Below are 20,051 nucleotides of genomic sequence, written 5' to 3' on the forward strand. Positions count from 1 at the left end.
TTATATCCTATATACCTGTTATTCCCTATATGAGGGACAATGGAAGAAATCTCTCTCATAAATGTGAACCAGCTGCTTATTTTATCTTTTTTTTTTTTTTAAGATTTTATTTTATTTATTCGTTTGAGAGCACGAGTCGGGGATAGAGGCAGAGGAAGAGGGGAAAGCAGACCCTGCTGAGCAGGGAGCCCAGTGTGGAGCTTGATCCTCATCCCCCCTGAGATCAGGCTCTGAGCTGAAGGCAGACGCTTAACTGACTGAGTCACCCAGGCGTCCCTTAGTTTATCATTTGAATCAGAGACTGATCATGGCAAATATGATACATCTCTAGAAAATATATAAGGCTTTTAGGGCTTTCACTTTAAACTCTCTTTGCCTTCATCTTATTCTTCAAACTAGATCAACCTCAATTATTTTATTTTTTTTAATCATGCACTATATGTTTTTATAAGCTGCCTCAAATCACTTGTGGAGTATGTAGAGTATGGATAAAAGCCTTTAAAGTGATTGCCTGAAGTCAGGAGTAAGTGCAAGAGTTTAGGTTTTAGTGTTACATAGACACACATACACAGCTGTATGCCACTTTTTCCTCAAGCAAATGATGTAATCTTTTTATCTAAAATTTGGTTTCCTTTGGTGTAAAAAAATGAGATGAAAATCTATTTTATAGGGTTGGTGTGAGAAATAAATTAATGAACAATGTGGTGAACAATGCTCACCACAGTGTTTATGCAGTGGTGTACAACAAATACACTTTTTAGAAAAACTGGAATAAAACTTCTGTGTTGCCTATAATGTGTTGTGTATAATATTCTACTGCTGTTGCGGGGCGCCTGGGTGGCTCAGATGGTTAAGCGTCTGCCTTCGGCTCAGGTCATGATCCCAGGGTCCTGGGATGGAGTCCCAAGTGGGGCTCCCTGCTCAGTGGGGAGTCTGCTTCTCCCTCTCCCTCTGCCTCTCCCCCTGCTCATGCTCTCGCTCTCTCTCTGTATCTCTCTGTCTCAAATGAATAAATAAAATCTTAAAAAAAAAAAAAATTCTACTCTTGTAAAAAAAAGACTTATTGGCAAGAATGGGATCATTTAAGAAAAATTTTTTAAGCTCACTTGTCCCCACAATTTGTTTACATTTTAGGTTGAATTTTTAGGAGAAGAAGGAACTGGCTTGGGCCCTACATTAGAGTTTTATGCTCTGGTGGCAGCAGAATTCCAGAGAACTGATCTGGGAGCTTGGCTTTGTGATGATAATTTTCCAGATGATGAATCTCGTCATGTAAGATTTAGTTCCCATTTTGTGATTATTTGTGATTCTGCTTTTAGTATTAAAAATAGGTTATGCTTTCAGAATTTAAGCCAGGCTTTCTGACTCTCTTTTTTATTATTGATTAGATGCTATTAAAATGTTCTCTCAGTCACCAAAAACTATTTAATAAAAGGTGTATACATAAATACTTTAACTAAATTGATGAAGATGTTTAATATTTATGCATCTTTTATCTAATTTTATTTGTATTTCTCCCTCTAAAACACTAGGTTGATCTTGGGGGTGGATTGAAACCTCCCGGATACTATGTGCAGAGATCATGTGGACTGTTCACAGCACCATTTCCACAAGACAGTGATGAGCTTGAAAGGATCACGAAACTCTTTCATTTCCTTGGAATTTTCTTGGCCAAATGCATTCAAGACAATAGACTTGTGGACTTACCTATTTCTAAACCTTTCTTTAAACTTATGTGTATGGGTGACATTAAAAGCAATATGAGTAAATTAATTTATGAGTCACGAAGTGATAGAGACTTACACTGTACTGAAAGTCAGTCTGAAGCTTCTACAGAAGAAGGTCATGATTCACTCTCAGTAGGAAGCTTTGAAGAGGATTCAAAATCAGAGTTTATTCTAGATCCCCCCAAACCAAAACCCCCAGCTTGGTTTAATGGAATTTTAACTTGGGAAGACTTTGAACTAGTAAACCCACACAGAGCCAGATTTTTAAAAGAAATTAAAGACCTTGCTGTCAAGAGGCGTCAGATTTTAAGCAACAAAGGTCTTTCTGAAGATGAGAAGAACACGAAATTACAGGAACTAGTGCTAAAGAATCCATCAGGTTCTGGGCCTCCACTTAGCATAGAGGATTTAGGGTAAGTTTTTTATACATGTTCGTCAACCTAATGGATGAATAAGTTTTAAAGCTTGTTTCTTTGTCCCCACTAATAGGCAATGTATGAGTTCAGTAGTCTGTTAAGAACAATAATATGCTGTAGGAAATAGTACTGATTTGAATCTTTGAATAGTTCATATTATAAAGACAACACTCAGAATACCAGAACATAGTGTATTAAAACATCACATCTCTGGAAGATTATCTGATTTATCAAATATGATTAATGTATATATCTTACAGGAAAGTCCAAAGCCAAAAATATTTTGAGAAATCATGGCTAGTTAATATAGTGTACTTGGCAGGGCTCAAAATAGTTTGGTCTGTATGTAGGCCTTATGCCCAATGGCTTAGCTAACTCAAATGCTACACATCTTTTGGTAACACTCTGTTAATTTGTATACATGTAATTATTATACCCTTAGTATGTTTTACTATGATTTTGGGCTGACTGAAAGTCTTGCTTTCTTCTTCTTTCTTTCTTAGTTGATAATTTTGAGAGGTTTTGTTTGATAATTTACTATATATTCAAGGTTTGATTTCAGGGTAGGGACAGAGCGTGAATAACTTTAGTGAAGCAGTAGTTTCTCCTTGAAAAAAAAAAACAAAATAAAGATGCTGCTGTCGTAATTTATTGCAAAAACCCTTACTTTGTTAATTTTGTGCCATAAGAGAGAAGTGAAATATGGAAAGGTGGTGGTTTCTTGCAATCTTTGCAAAGCCAGGTTTGGTAATGGTTGTTCTAATAGTTTTTGTGCACAGGGGTTTTGCATTCAAAAGTCCTCCTACTTAACATCTAAGCTGGTATACTGTTTTTTGTTGGAAGGGTGCGGGGAGTGGGGGTTCATGGTTTTGGCAGCAGTGTTTTATTTATTTTTTAAAGATTTTTATTTGAGAGAGAAAGCACAAGTTGGGGGAGGGGCAGAGGGAGATGCAGACTCCCCCTGAGCAGGGACCCTGATGCAGGGCTCTATCCCAGGACTCCAGGATCATGACCTGAGCTGAAGGCAGACGCTTAACCAACTGGCCACCCAGGTGCCCCTTTGGCAGCAGTGTTTTAAAAATTAAACACCAATGGTAGCTGAATGTTAATCCAGTCCTTTTTGTCTTCCCAGTTTAAATTTCCAGTTTTGCCCTTCCTCAAGAATATATGGTTTTACAGCTGTGGATCTCAAGCCAAGTGGGGAAGATGAGGTAATAAAAATTTTGTTTTTGATGTAGTTGTAAGTTCAGAACATCTTAATGAGGCCAGTTGTAGTAGGTGCTACTGAAATATTCCTAGATATTAACAACAATGTTGGCAAATTTTCCTTTGTAGATGATAACAATGGATAATGCAGAAGAATATGTGGATTTGATGTTTGACTTTTGTATGCATACGGGTATTCAGAAACAGATGGAAGCCTTTAGAGGTAATTTTTAGGGCTCTTTAACTTAATCTTTCTCTTTTTACTTTGAGACATTTGAAATTAAGGTATTTCTCTTGTCAAGAATTGTAGGTAATCTCTAGATTTGCCCTCTAGTTTCCTGTCTTCCAGATAGTTAGGTCCGTCCCACAGAGTACCCAGAACAGGTTGGAACATTCTCCAGCTGTGGTATACCCTCAACTTGCTCCTCCTGAGTAATGGGGGACTCACTTTTGGCCTCCATTTCTTCATTTGTATGTGGACATAGGTTGCATACTTTACACATTACATGAATTAAGCCAAGTTAGAACCTAAGTTCTTAGGTGAGAATTGAAGCAAAGTATATTAGACTATTTATCACATACTAGTTTTGAAAATGAGAATATAGCTTTGGATAGCCTTGTATGACACAAAGAGCTGGTTAAGAAATTACTAGAATTTGGCTACTGACCATAGTGACTGAATATCTATGTTCACATTTGCAGTATTAAGTGAAATTTCTGTACTTAAAACCTTAGCACAGCTTTGATTTCAAGCTATTTTAATTTATATTTGTTTTTTCAAGCATTTACTGATATTTTATTCATATTATGTCCATTTAGTTGATATTAGCTATTTTGATTTGAAATTTGGTATTTTGAAATTGTAACTTAGAAATTGAGTTGTGTGTTTTGTTTTTATTTTTTTGCTGTGTATAATGTAGATGGGTTTAACAAAGTTTTTCCAATGGAGAAATTAAGTTCCTTCAGCCATGAAGAAGTCCAGATGATACTTTGTGGAAACCAGTCACCATCCTGGGCAGCAGAGGATATTATTAATTATACTGAACCTAAGTTAGGTTATACACGTGACAGGTATGTATTGGTTATTTTCTAAGGTTAACAAAATAGTTTATGTCGCAAAATCAAATGGCAGATTCTCTAAAGAACTACGACTTAGTGAAGTGAGAAAGCTGTTTTCATATCCATTGATAAGGCTGAGTTTACATAAAAAGACAACCGAGTCTTTGTTGGTGTTAAGATTCCATTTTAATTGTTGACTGTTTTAAAAATTGGGTAAATAGTAAACCGTTAGGCTTCATTTTTATAAAAAATTTTATTTATTTGAGAGAGAGCTAGAGAGCACAGTGGGGGTGGGCAGAGGGAGAAGCAGACTCCCCGCTGAGCAGGGAGCCCAATGCAGGGCTTGATCCCAGGACCCTGGGAACATGACCTGGGCCGAAGGCAGGTGCTTAACTGACTGAGCCACCCAGGCACCCCTTTAAGCCCTTAGGCTTCATTTTATATTAACCTTTTTTTTAAAGATGTTATTTATTTGAGAGAGAGTGAGCGAGAGAGCATGAGCAGGAGGGAGAGGCAGAGGGAGAAGCAGACTCCCCACTGAGCAGGGAGGCTGGTGCGGGCTGGAGGCAGGCGCTTAACCTGACTGAGCCCCAGGTGCCCCATATATTAACCTTTATTTTAAAAAAATTTCAAATAGAGGGACGCCTGGGTGGCTCAGTGAGTTAAGTGTCTGCCTTTGGCTCGGGTCATGGTCTCAGGGTCCTGGGATCGAGCCCCGCATCGGGCTCCCTGCTCGGTGGTGAATCTGCTTCTCCCTCTCCTTCTGCCTCTGTGATCTCTAATAAGTGAGTGGAATCTTAAAAAAAAAAAAATTTTTTTTTTTTTCAAATAGAAAAGTTGAATAGTTGAAAGAATTCCCATATCATCTTTACCCAGATTCAACTGTACTTAATACTTCTTTTATATTATCTATTTATATACACACACACGTGATATATGTGTGTGTGTGTACTATTTTTTTCTGAACCATTTGAGAATGTCGCATATATCATGTGCCTTTATTCTGTGATAGAGTGTGCATTTCCTAAAAATATGGATATTCTCCCATGTATCCACATTCACTAGCAAATTCATATTGTTAGCTGATCTTTAGTCCATATTCCAGTTTCGTTGTTTACTCCAATAATGTCCTTCATAGCACTCCCCTCACCACCACTGCCCATTGTCAGGAAATAGCATTTGGTTGTGATAGGGTTATCTTGTGATAGGTTTTTAATCTGAAACAGTTCTTTAGCTGTTTTTTTCTTTTTCTTTCATACCACTGATATTTTTTAAGACTACAGGCCCTATAGTACTTTTTCTTTTTAAATGTTTCCAAATTAACATAAATGAGAGAATACAGTTGACCCCTGAACAATGTAGGGGTTAGGGGCACAGTTGAAAATCCGTATGTTTGATACCCCAAAAACTTAACTACTAGTAGCCTACTTTGACTAACTTTACTGATAATATAAACAGTCAGTACATATGTTATGTGTATTATATACTATATCCTTACAATAACATAAGCTGGAGAAAAGAAAATGTTAAGAAAATCATGAGGGGGGTGCCTGGGTAGCTCATTCGGTTAAGTGTCTGCCTTCAGCTTGGGTCATGATCCTGGGGTCCTGGGATCAAGCCCTGCATTAGGCTCCCTGCTCAGCGGAGAGCCTGCTTCTGCCTCTCACTTTGCCCCTGCTCGTGTGCTCGCTCACTCACTCTCAAATAAATAAAATCGTAAAAAAAAAAAAAAAGACTCATGAGGAACTACACTTGTGGTAACATAGCTTAATGTATAAACTTGTTGAATTACTGTGTTGTACACTTCAAACTAATGTAACATTGTCAACTATACTCAGATAACAATTAAAAAAGAAAATCATGAGTTAGAGAAAATGTATTTGCAGTACTCTCTTGTATTTATCTTAAAAAATTACAGATATAAGTGGATCTGTGCAGTCCAAACCCCTTGTTGTTCAAGGGTCAACCGTATTACAAATTAGTTTAAACTTAACAGCATTTTTTGCTTAAGTCAACTTTTTATTGAATTATAATAGTGCACAAATTGCATGTACAGGCTGGAGAATTTTCACAAAAGGGAAACGCCTGTGTATTGGCACCCAGAACAAGAAACAACTCAAGAATTGTCCTTGCCCATTATATTCTTTTCTAATATTAAATCACTATTTCTGTTGATCAATTTTGCTTGCATTTGAACTTTAGTAAATGAAATCATACAGTATGTATTTTTTAAGGTCTGGCTTCTTTTGTTTAACATTATGATTATGAAATTCATCCCTGTTGTGGCATATAGAAATGGTTTATTTCACTGTTAATAAAGATGGATTGTTTCAGATCCCCTTTGGTAGTTTAGCCATATTTGGATTAATTATGCATGTGCATTTTGAAGTTTTCTTATTTGCTGACCTTGTTGCATATTTGGTCCCTGAACTCCATCAGTGTTTCAGTTCTCAACCATTTATAACTACAATACAGTCTTTGCAGGGTATTTTTAAAGTAGCTTAATCCACTCATTTCATGCTTACTCAAGAGTCTCTAGATAGTATTCTTCTCACATGTTGATAATTGTTTTTTGGGTTATTGCTGGCTTACAAAGTAGTGTTTTTCATTTAAATCATCTGTCAGCTCAGTAGAACTCTATTTTTCTCCTTTTAGCCCTGGTTTCCTGAGGTTCGTGAGGGTTTTGTGTGGCATGTCTTCAGATGAAAGGAAAGCATTCCTGCAGTTTACCACCGGTTGCTCAACTCTACCCCCAGGTGGACTGGCTAATCTGCATCCCAGGCTCACAGTTGTACGCAAGGTACAAACCTTAGCTAATAGGGAATCCAAATGGAATTTAGTTACTGCAGGATTGAAAGAAATAAATACTTAAAGTCATGGCCTTCTGTTTTTCACTTTTCTTTTTGTAGGTTGATGCTACTGATGCAAGCTATCCATCAGTGAATACATGTGTGCATTATCTGAAGTTGCCTGAATATTCTTCGGAGGAGATCATGAGAGAGCGCCTACTAGCTGCTACCATGGAGAAAGGCTTTCATCTCAACTGAGCTTCGAAGTGGGAGACATCAGAGACTTTTAAAATACTAGTGAAGCCTCTTGTGTTTGTGTGCAGAGAAGTATATGATCCTCTACGCTAATGACACTTGCCTTTATTTCAACCATTAAGGCTTTAAGAACATGTGGAATAAGTTGGTTAGCTGCTAATGACAAAACAAATCCTTTAACTACCCAGCCAGCAAGTATATAGCACAGAACACTGTGTGTTGCTACAAGGGCTTAGTGACTGGAAAAAGGTGGTCCCTACTTGACTGTTCCAAAGAGCAGCTTCTCAGATCTTCAGTGTTCACTGGTAAATTTCTAACAGTGTATTTGTGTAAAGTTTGTCATTTCATACTTCATACACTACAGTTGCCGTCACTGATCCCTGTTTTGCTGGCTTTTAAGCTACTCGGTCAAAAATCCTGCTTCCTTAAAACATAGAGAGTTAATGAGCATCTCAAGCTTTTTCTTTTCCTTTTTAATGATGCCTGCACTATCAGAGTATTCTAGTGTTCTCTCTTTTGTTTGGCATATAATCATGCACAACCTTTTTATTTCTTTGAGGTGGGAGTATATTTTTATTTCCTAAATGCCGTACTATAAAGATCAAATTCTTAAGTGTGTTTGTGCAGCTCAGAAGTAAAGGTATATTAAGGGGAAAAAAGAAAAAACACTGGTCTAGATGCAAGGCACACTTAAAAGCAAGTTTTACTTTTGGTTGTATTTTCTTTGTATATTATAAACATTTATTTAACTTGTTGCAGTTTGAAGTAAAAAATTTCCAAAATGTATGCTCAACAATAATCATTAAAATGTTTGCAGCGTACAAAACTGTGTCACGTGACTATTTCACTGCAACGAGCAGACCTAAGAGCTTAACCAGATATTTTTTATTTTGAATCACTGAGATTTAGTTTTTTGAAATTGCTACATTTAGAAATGTATTTTTCTATAGTAAATACACTTACTGAAACTGGAAAGCTAGAAGAAATATATGTTCACGTGCCTGTGATCCAACTGTTGTGTGCTGTCTTACAGTATTCTTCAGCTAAGAATGGCCAAGTTATTTGTGTTAACTTTTTCAACACCACATCTGCTCCTTACCTTTGTATCTGCAGGGATGTGTAAGTCTAAGATCCAAGAATGATTTCTCAATGTTGTGTTAGTGTGAAAAGAAACCACCAGGATACTGCCATTTCCTGGTTTTGAAAAGGGCTTCTTCTATTTCCGTTTTCCAAATCCCCTTGATGTATCACATCTGTGCCCTTAGGGGAAAGAAATGTCACTAGGCCTGATTAGCCAAATGGCTTTTTTAGGAGTGAAAATTTTGGAATTACTTATTATTTACCTGTTTAAAAGGTACATTCCCTTTCTACATTAGAAGAGATACCTCCCACTGCAGTCAGCCGTTTGCGTACTGTTTCTATTCTCTGCACGAGAATGTTGTGACAGGCTATCAGTGGCAGCATTTAAATGACTCATCTTGTTGTTAGTTTCACAGTTCTCTGTAAGAATAAAAGTTAAAGTAAAACATAACAGCAATATTTAAATGTATGACCTATGCTTCAATCCAAAAAATAGTGGTGGTGATTGTCTCAATAAAGTCATGGATGCATGACTAAAACTTCATACTAGTGTTAGAGTTAAAATCCAATTTATGTGCTTAGTATTGCCATTTATCTAAGTCTGTAAAATGTCTGTCAATACCCAGCTTTTATCAAGACTAATCTAGCACAGGGCTCAGCAAACGATGGCCTGCTGCTTGCTTTGTATTGCCCACGTGCTAAGCATGGTTTTAAAGTCTTTAAGTGGTTAAAAAACAAAAAGAATAATATGATGTGGAAATTTTATGAAATTCAAATTTCAGTGTCCATAAATAAAGTTTTATTAGAACACAGCCATGCTCATTCCTTTACGTATTATCTGTGGCTGTTTTTACACTACAGTGGCAGAACTGAGTGTTTACAGCAGAGACCATATGGCCCATGAAGCCTCAAGTATTTACTATCTGGCCTTTTACAGAAGAGGTTTGCTGAATCCTGGCCTAGCACATTGCTGTAGCAGATAAAATTGATGAGTCTTACACATTCAGTAAATGAAAAGTCAGGAGTCTTCAAGATAAAGCTGACCAATCTGAGGCATAAATTTCATGAGTGTGAAAACCATTTAAAGCTGTTCACAATTCAGCAGTAAACATGAAAGGAAATTATGACACAGCCTAGAAGAACAGATTGTCCTATTACAGTTCACTTTGCATGAATCAAGTGTTAGGAGACCTCTCCTAGGGTCTCCCCATGTATTAGGTTATTCGGCTTTCTTTCCTGTGGTATCTACCTCGTATTTTTTTTTTTTAATTGTTATTCTCTAAAGGTACTAAAATCTGTGCCAAGATGTTACCCAAGTGCTATTTTGGTGTGACCTAAAAATTAATTTTGTTCACTCCCTAGTTACTTCTGGTGTACCAGTTTCAGCAGTTACTTGAATGTGCTACTGATTAAGTGCCTACCAACTAGGACAGTGTTTCCCAACTAATATGTCTTAGACCTCCAAAGCACTTTGATCTAGACTGGGCTTTCCCCATACCTTGGCTACTTAATGCAAAAGGGGGATCTAGACACATGTACCATTTGCTGTTCTGGCATCAGAAGCCTTTCTTCTGCCTTTCTGAATGAGTCCAACTCAGGTTTGCTTTTCGAATCCATTATTGCCTGGTTGCCTGGGTCTTAATAGATGCAAACTTTAAATATGTATGTAGATTTTTAGAAAGAAAGATTTAAAAGAAATCCTTCCCCCACCCCCACATATACAAGAGAGAGAAAAAAAGCAAACAGTACTGAATGAATCATCAATACCTGTAATGTCCATTTATGTTTTCTTTTGGAGGATAGAGTGTTGTAGATGAAAGAACTCTTAGAATTCCACAGGATGGCACAATATCTTAATGTACCAAGACTGTATTTCTATTTCTTCCATTTTATCTGCCTTCCTACCCAGTATGCACATAAACATGCTTTTACCTAACACAGTTCTGTATACTCCTGTTGACTAAGTAGCAAAAGCATCTAGAAAAGTTTGGAAGGATCAGGCAGGTTATTGCTTTTTTATAGTGACTTAGTTTTTTTTGCTTCAAGACATTCCAGGAGAAGGGGTCAAAGGAATGAGTTAGGGAGGCAGGGGAGAACTCGGATTCATATCATGCTGACCTCAACAGAGATATTCTCTTGCATTCTATTTTTAGACTTTGAACTAAATTTTCATTTACAAATAAGTTTTCTAATAAGACAAACCATTTATAATATGGCCTAAAGGATGGTTGTAAGAGCTCTCTTTTAATGTGTAACCATTCATTTTTGGTGGTAACATTATAAGTGAATTAATTACATGATGACATTGTAATTGCCAAGTGCCAATAAAATGGTTATCAGGCTTTTCGAAACTGGCATAAAATTTAATTCTCAATTTTTATTAGGTACACAATTTTGTAAAGTTTTGACTTTTTAAATCATTTTAAGGAAAAAGCATTCAGAAAACATTCAAAGTACTATGTGTGTTTAAAATTTTATTGGCTGATAATTGTCACACATTCTTCCCATGCTGCTAATCCTGAATTAAATGTGCATAGGAAAGCAGAGAACAAAAAAGTTACCCTCAGAACTCAACAAAATTTGAACAAGTGGGGAAAAAATGCTTATGGTTAGAAAACAAAACTTGTCTCTTAGTTCAGAGAAAATATTTCTTTGAATACCATATTTTAAAATAAAGCTTTGTTTTCCATTTAGGAAATGTGGAAAACACCTATTTAAAATGTCTTTGGAAGGACACCCCATTTTGCAATGTGCAGTCTTCCACATTTTTTGGGCTACAGATGTTGAGAGGTATTCCATGGTATTCTCACTTCTACAGGTTGATGTTGTCTGGCAGAGCCTTCCATCATTCAGCTTTCTGACATTTTATCAAGAATGAGTAGAGGGGCAAGAATTCTTGCCCGATTCGTTTCCACGATGCAGCCATTTAACACCATCTCATCCAAAATGATGTGTACTTTATCCAAATTAAACATTATCTAAGTTCATATTAAGGAAATTAGTTTTAGAGTTACAAAGATATTAACATGTAACATTAAGTAATAACTTACGACTTAGCTTATAATTTTTCCCATGTAAATTAGTCTAAGCATGAAGTGTATTTGTTTTTTTTTACAGAACTTCTGAAATTAGATTTAAAATTGGTGTCCATGTTAGAAATTATTACCTTCATATCCACATACACACCTAGTTTCACTTTGGCTAAGCTAACTGGCCAGTAGGCATAGAAACAGAATAGCTACTACACATTTTAGCCAGAGGGAAAGTGACTCTACTAAGAACTAGAGAACAAAGCAAGTGACATTGGCAAGAGCATGACTGGACAATAGCAGTGTTGTTTTCCCCAGACACTAATAACACCAACACTAACACACACGATGTTCCAGGCATTGTGTTGAGTGTTTTACATAATTTTTTCAGTCTTCTCTACAACCCTGTGATACAAATGTTACATATTATCCTAATTTTACATAGGAGCAAATAGGCTCAAAGCCATTGTCCAAGGTCACATGGCTGGTAATAGCCAGAGCTGGAATTTAAGCCCACAGCTTTGGTTTGATGGTTCTGCTTCCAGACTTCTCAGGAGGGGCCTGCGGCTACTGAGTATACACCCTCCCTCAGCCCTCAAACCTCACCCCAAACCAAATGCCTTCACAAAACCTCGCGTCTTAAGCTATCTTTTCTCTCAGACTGAAGAAAAAATCACCCAAGAGTAGATACGAATGAAGAAGGCAAGACAATGCTAATTCCCAAGTAGATAAAAATTCTGAAATTCATGAGAGTATCTTGCATGAATGAACAGTTCTAAAAATACTCCTTTGGGAATTACGGAGCCACTTCAGGGTACTGATGTTCCTCGTGGAAAGTTAGTATAGGGCATGGGGGAAGACGAAAATGTTGTTAGCCTGTGAGGTCTTGCTAATTGGAAAGAGCCAAATTCTTTCCCCCCAGGAGCCCCTTCAGGAAACTTTTCTTTTGTCAAAGGAGAAGAAGGGGAACTAGAATGAGATGATGACAATATTGAATGGTTCTGAATTCTACACTTTAATAGCTTATTTTCATCTCTATTTAAAGAACATGATCCTGGTCTGTTTAAAAACAAACCAAACCAAAACAGCTGATTGAAGCAGATGGTTTCAAATAGACAAACTGCAACAAATGAGTGACTTAAATGCACTAGGGGAGTTCATAATTAAATAGTGAATCTTTGTAAAGTAAATCGTTACCACCTGATTTTTTTCAGTAATTCCAGATGTTCAAGTCTGTATTGTATTTGTTTAGTGAAATACGTCTGTAGAAAATGAGACAACCCTGTGAATGACTTTTAGGTTTCTGTTAGGCTCTGCATTAATATCTCATTAAGCTCTGTGCAAAGAGTCCTCTAGCAGAATAAACTTTTTCAGGAGCCCATGGGAACTGGCCTTAAATGACCCAGAAAAGAAAAAAAAAAAAAACTTTACTCTGATAAACCTATTAATAATGTCTTCCAATTATATAGATGATTGCTTTGTCCATGACCAAACTGGGACTGCAATATTAGGCCCTTGACTCAATCAGACCCAGAAGCCAGACAAAGTGGAAATGTCAGCTGGGTACAAAGAAGCGGAGTTGGGGAGCATAGGTGGCTGTGTGAAAAATGGCCTGCAGAATCCCCCGTCATATTCACTAAGGTACAATCCCCCTGTCGTAGTCACTAAGGGCAATGAAAGCCTTGGTGCATTGAAAATGCCAACTCACCTAAGATGATTTTCTTGGGGCGCCTGGGTGGCTCAATTGGTTGGGCGACTGCCTTCGGCTCAGGTCATGATCCTCGAGTCCCAGGATCGAGTCCCGCATCAGGCTCCCTGCTCAGCAGGGAGTCTGCTTCTCCCTCTGACCCTCCCCCTCTCATGCTCTCTCTCTATCTCATTCTCTCTCAAATAAATAAAGAAAATCTTTAAAAAAAAAAGTTTTCTTGGAGAGAGAAGGAGATCTAATTTTAATCTATTCTATTTGAATTGGTTCAGGGATTAAACTGCTCTGAAGACTGTGGCAAGCAGATGATCTAAAATTTAGATGTCCCCTTGAACAAGAGGCCAATTGTTTTGAAATTCAGATGAGAATTTGCTGCTGAATCATATCAACCACTGACATCCTCACATCGTAAGGACAAGGTCTTCCAGCAAGTCTGAATTTCCCAACATCCTAGAAACATGAGTTGCTCAGTGAGGTCATTCTGTACTGTGGGCATGTGACTGCCTGTCTTATCTGAGTAGCTGATTCAAACCCTTAATAACCACGTGGCTTTCCAGCACTATATGGGGAAACCACAGGCCAAATCCAATGTGAGGCAAAGGCCTGAAAGCTGATTTCCCCCTGGAATCATGTGACGCCTTTAAAATAAGAATCCAGCTGTTGTTTACATCTTGATTTGGTTTATAAGCAACTTGGTGAAGCCAAGAGTAATGGCATTTGGGATACATGTCAGGGACCAAAAAAATGCCTTATATGCAAAGCCCCATGGCAATAAACAGGCAAACATGCTTTAGCTCTGACATCTGGAATAGGATGAAGCAAGAAAGGTCCAGGCTATTGGTCTATTAATGTGGTAAGCTGAGAATGACTATTTCAAGAGGGTCCTACCTTTGGGTTGTACTGAACTGAACTGACTTAAAGATCCCTAGGGTAACTGGGGCACCCTAAGGTTGGAACTAATAGGAACTACAGACAGCCTCCCAAAGAGCAGATTCAGAAAGCCCCATTTTCTCCCAATCCTGAAACCCAAGAGTCTGAATTGCTATGTAATGTGGGTTGAAGTTGAACATAGTGCCACTTGAAACTAGTTTTTTAATTAAAGTGCTTGAAATGTTTCTGGTTCCTACATTGGAATTTCGGTCTCTGGATCATAAATCACTTTTTCAATATGGTATTTTAATATCACTGTGGTAGTCTAGTTATCCTTTCAAAAGAGAAAATCGAGCAGCATATATTCGAATGGGACCTGAAAAGCAATTCCCAGGCAGAGCCCAGCCTAGGAACTAAAATTTCTAACTCGAGATTTTGGTCTCAGATCCCTTGTCTTCTTTTTTTCTTTCTTTTTCTTTTTTAAGATCCTACCTAAGCAAAGTTCTTGATAAATTAAGTCGGGTGGGGAAAAACTTACTCTCATATTTATACTTTAATTCAATTTGCCATGAAATTAGATAAACTGTGAAGGGCCTTTGTGTTCACATTTCCCACAGAAAAGGGAATACTCCTGTATAGAAGACTATCCTCATGAAGATCATGCACAGGCTGGGTATACTCTCCTTGTAATGCAGTCTGCTGTCCACTTTTAGGCTTGGTATTGTTCCTTGTTAATTAGGCCACTGAAAAGGAGTTTATCTTTTTTTTTTTTTTTTAGATTTTATTTATTTATTTATTTGACAGAGAGAGATGGCGAGAGAGGGAACACAAGCAGGGGAGTGGGAGAGGGAGAAGCAGGCTTCCCGCTGAGCAGAGAGCCCGATGCGGGGCTCGATCCCAAGACCCTGGGATCATGACCTGAGCAGAAGGCAGACGCTTAACGACTGAGCCACCCAGGCGCCCCTATCTTTTTTTTTTTTTTAATGGGTTTTTCCTTAAAGGTCCATTCATATTCTATCAACAAGACAGCCAGGTGTAATTATTTTAAGTTTATATAAATTTATGTAAAATTACACAAATATGAAAGCATTGGGTCAAATGAGCCTGTCAGTTTCTTTGGTTTTTCTCCTAACTCTGTTGCTCCTCCTAACTTGCTGTCATTGTTCCTGAGTAAAACAAACAGAACCTGGAAGCATGAAGCGAAAGGAGTGGGGGTAAGGCAGAGGGGTGGAACGGTAGTAGCAGATGCAAATGGCACCTACAGGACGCAGTTCAAGGAAATACGGAGACAGCAAAGGCCAATGAGAACCAGAGAAGCCCAGAAGGCAGAACTGTTCAATCTGGAACCTTCACATCCCATTCCCAGGTAAATGGCTGACTCCCTGGGGGACTGTTCATAATTCTGACTCTTCACTCATGACAGCACTGACTGCAGTTCTCATGCTGAGATGGTTTTGGCCCCCTCGCTTCTCAGTGCCTGCCCTTCCCAAAGACTGGACAAGCTGCATGGGCCAGTTCTCACGCTTTGCAGCCCTGCTTTTAATTTACATATTTTAAAAAGAAAGAAAAAGATGTTCAGAAATTAACGTGGGGGTGCCTGGGGGGCTTAGTCAGTTGGGTGTCCGACTCTTGATCTCAGCTCAGGTCTTGATCTTAGGGTCGTGAGTTCAAGCCCTGCATTGGGCTCCATGCTGGGCATGGAGCCTACTTGAAAAAAAAATCATGAAATATGAACCCCACTTTTGCAGAGCATGCTCTTATCAAGACTCAGATACTCTCTTTGATCATACCTGACTCCTCCAACCAAAGTCTAGTGTTTCTTCAAAACTTCTTTCCTACTTCAGGAAAAACTTTGACAACACCAAGATAGCATGGTGACAGGCACTTTACAAATATTTTGTTAGAAACTAAACTGCCACAATCTACTCCAGACAATAACACATTTTTTAAAAACGTGTCAAATTTAATCTCATCTAATTTTATTTTTTTAAGGATTTTATTTATTTATTTGACACAGAGACAGAGAGCACAAGCAGAGGCAGAGACAGAGGGAGAACCAGGCTCTCCGCCGAGCAGGGAGCCCGATGTGGGCCTCGATCCCAGGACCCTGGGATCATGACCCGAGCCGAAGGCAGACGCTCAACCGACTGAGCCACCCAGGCGCCCTATATCTAATTTTATAGCCCTGCAAACCCAGAGACTGGTACCAGCTCTGCCCCAAAGTAGCTCTATGGCTTGGGACACGTCACAGAACCCCTCTGGGCTTCAGCCTTTTCATCTAAAAATGAGGTTTTAACCTGGTGATGGTGTAGTTTTCTTCTAGCTCCGAAGTACTCAAATCCTAGGACTCTAAAAGTAACTTGCAGGGAGACGGGAGCTAGTTTACTCCTATCTGACATTATCAAGTCATTCCTGAGGTAATCACATACTCCATCGTACCTCATAAGAAATCCTTTGGTAATGACTCAATTATTATGACCTTTCTGAGAGAACATGGAGACAATTTCAGTTTATTTAGAAGCTACCACTTTGGTGTTGGGTGGCTTCCCTGGAGAACTTCTTTGTTCTCCTTGCCAGTATTTCCATAGCCCCTAGTTGAACAAGTACTTTAGTGATTTCTCATGAAGTCAGTGTGAAGTTAGCTCCTATTCAGAGAAGACCTATTCTGGTTTCTGGACCTTTAAGGTGTTTAGGATTTTAGGAAAGTAATGATGGAAGGAGAGGCTGATGGCCCACAGTGGGCTCTGGGTCCCGAAAGGGGCCTGACCACAGATCTCGGTGGTGCTGAATACTGTTGCCTGGCTGCCTTCATCCCTCCAGAGAGCACCACGGAACACAACTAGCTGAGTCACGGAGTGCAAGCAGTAGCAGCAGCCCTTCCTTCTCCCCTACCTTCAACTACAGTAAAGAGGTACTTTCACATCACCCACATGAGCTTTAACATTCTAGAACTAATTGCTCAGGCTTTTGGTTTTAAGGACTTAGAAAATAAAAACATGAATGTTCTAAAGATTTATTTAAAAGATTCTGGAATCAAGAAGACATTCTGGATTCTAGGCCTACCCTATAGTTGTGGAGTAGGTGGCCCTTGAATATAAAAAGGGATTCTAGCCTGTTCCTCACTTTTTTCCCCATGTGTGTATGTGGGTTACCATCCCAGGCTCTCTGTCATTCCTGCCCCCAGTCATGGGGAGAGGTCTGTACAGGCCCTACCTAGCAATAGGCCCTGGTATATGGGCACCCAGTGAATTCTGGGGACCCAGGTAGCTGGAGGATGGTCAAGAAGTGGATTGGGTCCGGGCGCCTGGGTGGCTCAGTTGTTGAGCATCTGCCTTCGGCTCAGGTCATGATCCCGGGGTCCTGGGATCGAGCCCCACATCGGGCTCCCTGCTCAGCGGGAGGCCTGCTTCTCCCTCTCCCACTCCCCCTGCTTGTGTTCCCTCTCTCGCTGTGTCTCTGTCAAATAAATAAAATCTTAAAAAAAAAAGAGGTGGATTGGGTCCCTACAGGCTCTGGATAAGCATCCTCATCCCATGGAGAGGGATACTGCTGAAGGAGAGCCAGATGAAGCCCCCTAAGGCCCAGGACCCAGGAAAGGGACCCTGGTTGTCCAAATCTGAAGGTAGTACTGCTACATTCCACTCTAGCCCAAATAAACCAAGTCTTTAAGCCACTTTAGAAGCACCAAATACCAAAAAGGCAGTTAAGGTTTTCTGTACGTTCACACATTAGTAGGTGTGCGATGAACTGAGGACGAGGCGGACATCTCCCCCACAGCGCTGTTCACTGGCGCCAGTCCCCTGAATATTTAGCAGAGAGGGTAGAGACAGCTCCTTTGAATTATGAATTGTCTGGAGAATACAGCAAATCTGGGGTTACAGAGCTGAACACATTTTGGGAAGCTCATTAGTTGATTCCTAAAAACCATCTTAATTCATAGAATTTGAAGGTTTGGGGTTTTTTTTTAGATTTTTAAAAAAATTATTAAAGTACAATCTACTCCCCAACATGGGGCTCAAACTCACGATCTCAAGATCAAGAGTTACATGCTCTAATGACTGAGCCAGCCAGGTGCCCCCAGAACTTGAAATCTTAAATACATCTACTAAAGTATGTGATAGGGCAAACTTTCCCAATAGAAGCAGGGCCTCAGGAGTCCTCAGGCAGCATTTCAGCCCAGTGAGTAGAGTGGACTGTGAAGAGTGTACAGGAACTTACGCAGGGCACGTGAAGGATTTAGGTCACTGACATGCGTGGTCCCAAGGGTCTGCCCCACCTGACACTAACTGCAACACAGAGTTGCTGCTCAGTAGAAGCGCTTTCAAGAAGCCAGAATTTCTGTCCTAATTTCTTGTGCTTGGGTCATTTCTTTTTTCTTTCTTTTTTTTTTTTTAAGATTTATTTATTCTAGAGAGAAAGAGAATGAGCGGCGGGGGAGGGGCAGAGTGGGAGAGAGATGGGAAGCAGACTTCCTGCTGAGTGTGGAGCCCAATGCAATGTGGGGCTCGGGGGCTCGATCCCAGAAACCTGACATCATGACCGGAGCTGAAACCAAGCGTTGGACACTTAACCAACTGAGCCACCCAGGTGCCCCAGGTCACTCCCTTTTGAAATCCCACCTGTCTTGCTCTGTGATGTCAGTCTTACTAGCAGTAGAACAAGCCCATTCTAAGCGCCTGTAGATAAATGGTGCATTTTATTCCTCAAAGTCTAGCCATGTGGACTCTGCAAAGCTGCCCCATTCTTAGAACACTTCAGGGGAGTGAGGCTTCTGGATAAAAAGATGGCAAGTAAAGGGCTTCTTGGGAATTCCACGAGGTTTTGACTTCCATTCTCCTGGTGCGCACCAAAGCCAAGCCTTCGAGCGTGTCTATTCCATGTGGGCAGACAAGGAAGGCTTTCTTTTTTTTTTTTTAAAGATTTTATTTATTTATTTGAGAGAGAGAGAATGAGAGACAGAGAGCACGAGAGGGAAGAGGGCAGAGGGAGAAGCAGACCCCCCTGCCGAGCAGGGAGCCGGATGCGGGACTCGATCCCGGGACTCCGGGATCATGACCTGAGCCGAAGGCAGCCGCTTAACCGACTGAGCCACCCAGGCGCCCCAAGGAAGGCTTTCTTAAGCCTGAGCAAACACAAAGATAGCTGTAGTGAGTGTTGGGAGAGCCAGCTCCAGGTTGCAACTCTATCGGCTGCTTGTTTTCAGCCTTTCAAGGCCAGAGGAAGCTTCCCTGGCCTAGCAGCCCTGACCAACGTTAGCTGCTTCAGCAGCGCTGGGGACGTGCTGCCAGGGCAGTGATATGGAGCATCTCTGGCCCTACACAGAGGGGGGCAGGAAACAGGCTGCACCTCTAAAAGGCTCCCCTGCCTTACTGTTACGAAATTGGTATAGAGAGGCCCTTCCCAGACATGTGATAGTTAGAATTATGCATGAGGCAGAGTAAAGGCATGGGTTTTAATTGGATCGTTTTCAGATGGCTAAGGGTGGACACCTTTTAAGAATGTTAATAGAAGAGAGGGTACCCCGCAGCCTACCTGCCCCACCTGCTCCACTTTTAGGCCACTGGAGGTCCAAGTGAAATTCTGCCTAGAGCAAAGGCTTACATTTCCAGGTCTGGGCAGAATCAGTTCCCCTCTCTAAATGATGCAAAATTCCTAATCTGTCAGGTGGATACACCTAAGTAATTCCGAAGGATAGTAAATATATAAATTAGTCAGAGGTACACCTGAGACTACCATAGTACATTAACTGTATTTCAATTTAAAAAAAAAATAAGTTAGGGGCGCCTGGGTGTCTCCGTTGTTAATCGTCTGCCTTCGGCTCAGGTCATGATCCCAGGGTCCTGGGATCGAGTCCCGCATCGGGCTCTCTGCTCAGCGGGAAGCCTGCTTCTCCCTCTCCCTCCCCCTGCTTGTGT

General features: G+C 40.0%; 2 protein-coding genes across 7 annotated transcripts in view; one reads left to right on the forward strand and one right to left on the reverse strand.

The window, feature by feature from the left end:
- HECTD1 (HECT domain E3 ubiquitin protein ligase 1) overlaps positions 1-7,664 on the forward strand; it is an 87,297-nt gene extending 79,633 nt beyond the window's left edge. For all 6 annotated transcript variants that reach the window (XM_034993812.1, XM_034993811.1, XM_034993816.1 and 3 more), the window contains 7 exons: positions 1,135-1,272; positions 1,533-2,140; positions 3,276-3,354; positions 3,479-3,572; positions 4,270-4,420; positions 7,064-7,208; positions 7,318-7,664. In XM_034993812.1, the coding sequence (XP_034849703.1) occupies positions 1,135-1,272; positions 1,533-2,140; positions 3,276-3,354; positions 3,479-3,572; positions 4,270-4,420; positions 7,064-7,208; positions 7,318-7,455 (1,353 nt within the window). In that variant the 3' untranslated portion in view covers positions 7,456-7,664. The remainder of the gene's footprint in view (positions 1-1,134; positions 1,273-1,532; positions 2,141-3,275; positions 3,355-3,478; positions 3,573-4,269; positions 4,421-7,063; positions 7,209-7,317) is intronic.
- A 3,322-nt stretch (positions 7,665-10,986) lies between these two features.
- The window catches only part of AP4S1 (adaptor related protein complex 4 subunit sigma 1), a 45,827-nt gene continuing 36,762 nt past the window's right edge, over positions 10,987-20,051 (reverse strand). The window contains exon 6 of the mRNA XM_034993833.1: positions 10,987-11,510. Coding sequence (XP_034849724.1) covers positions 11,382-11,510 — 129 coding nt within the window. The 3' untranslated portion in view covers positions 10,987-11,381. The remainder of the gene's footprint in view (positions 11,511-20,051) is intronic.

Source organism: Mirounga leonina, unplaced genomic scaffold, assembly GCF_011800145.1.
Source record: "Mirounga leonina isolate KUSES-001 unplaced genomic scaffold, KU_Mleo_1.0 Mir_91, whole genome shotgun sequence".
Classification (NCBI taxonomy): Eukaryota; Metazoa; Chordata; class Mammalia; order Carnivora; family Phocidae; genus Mirounga; species Mirounga leonina.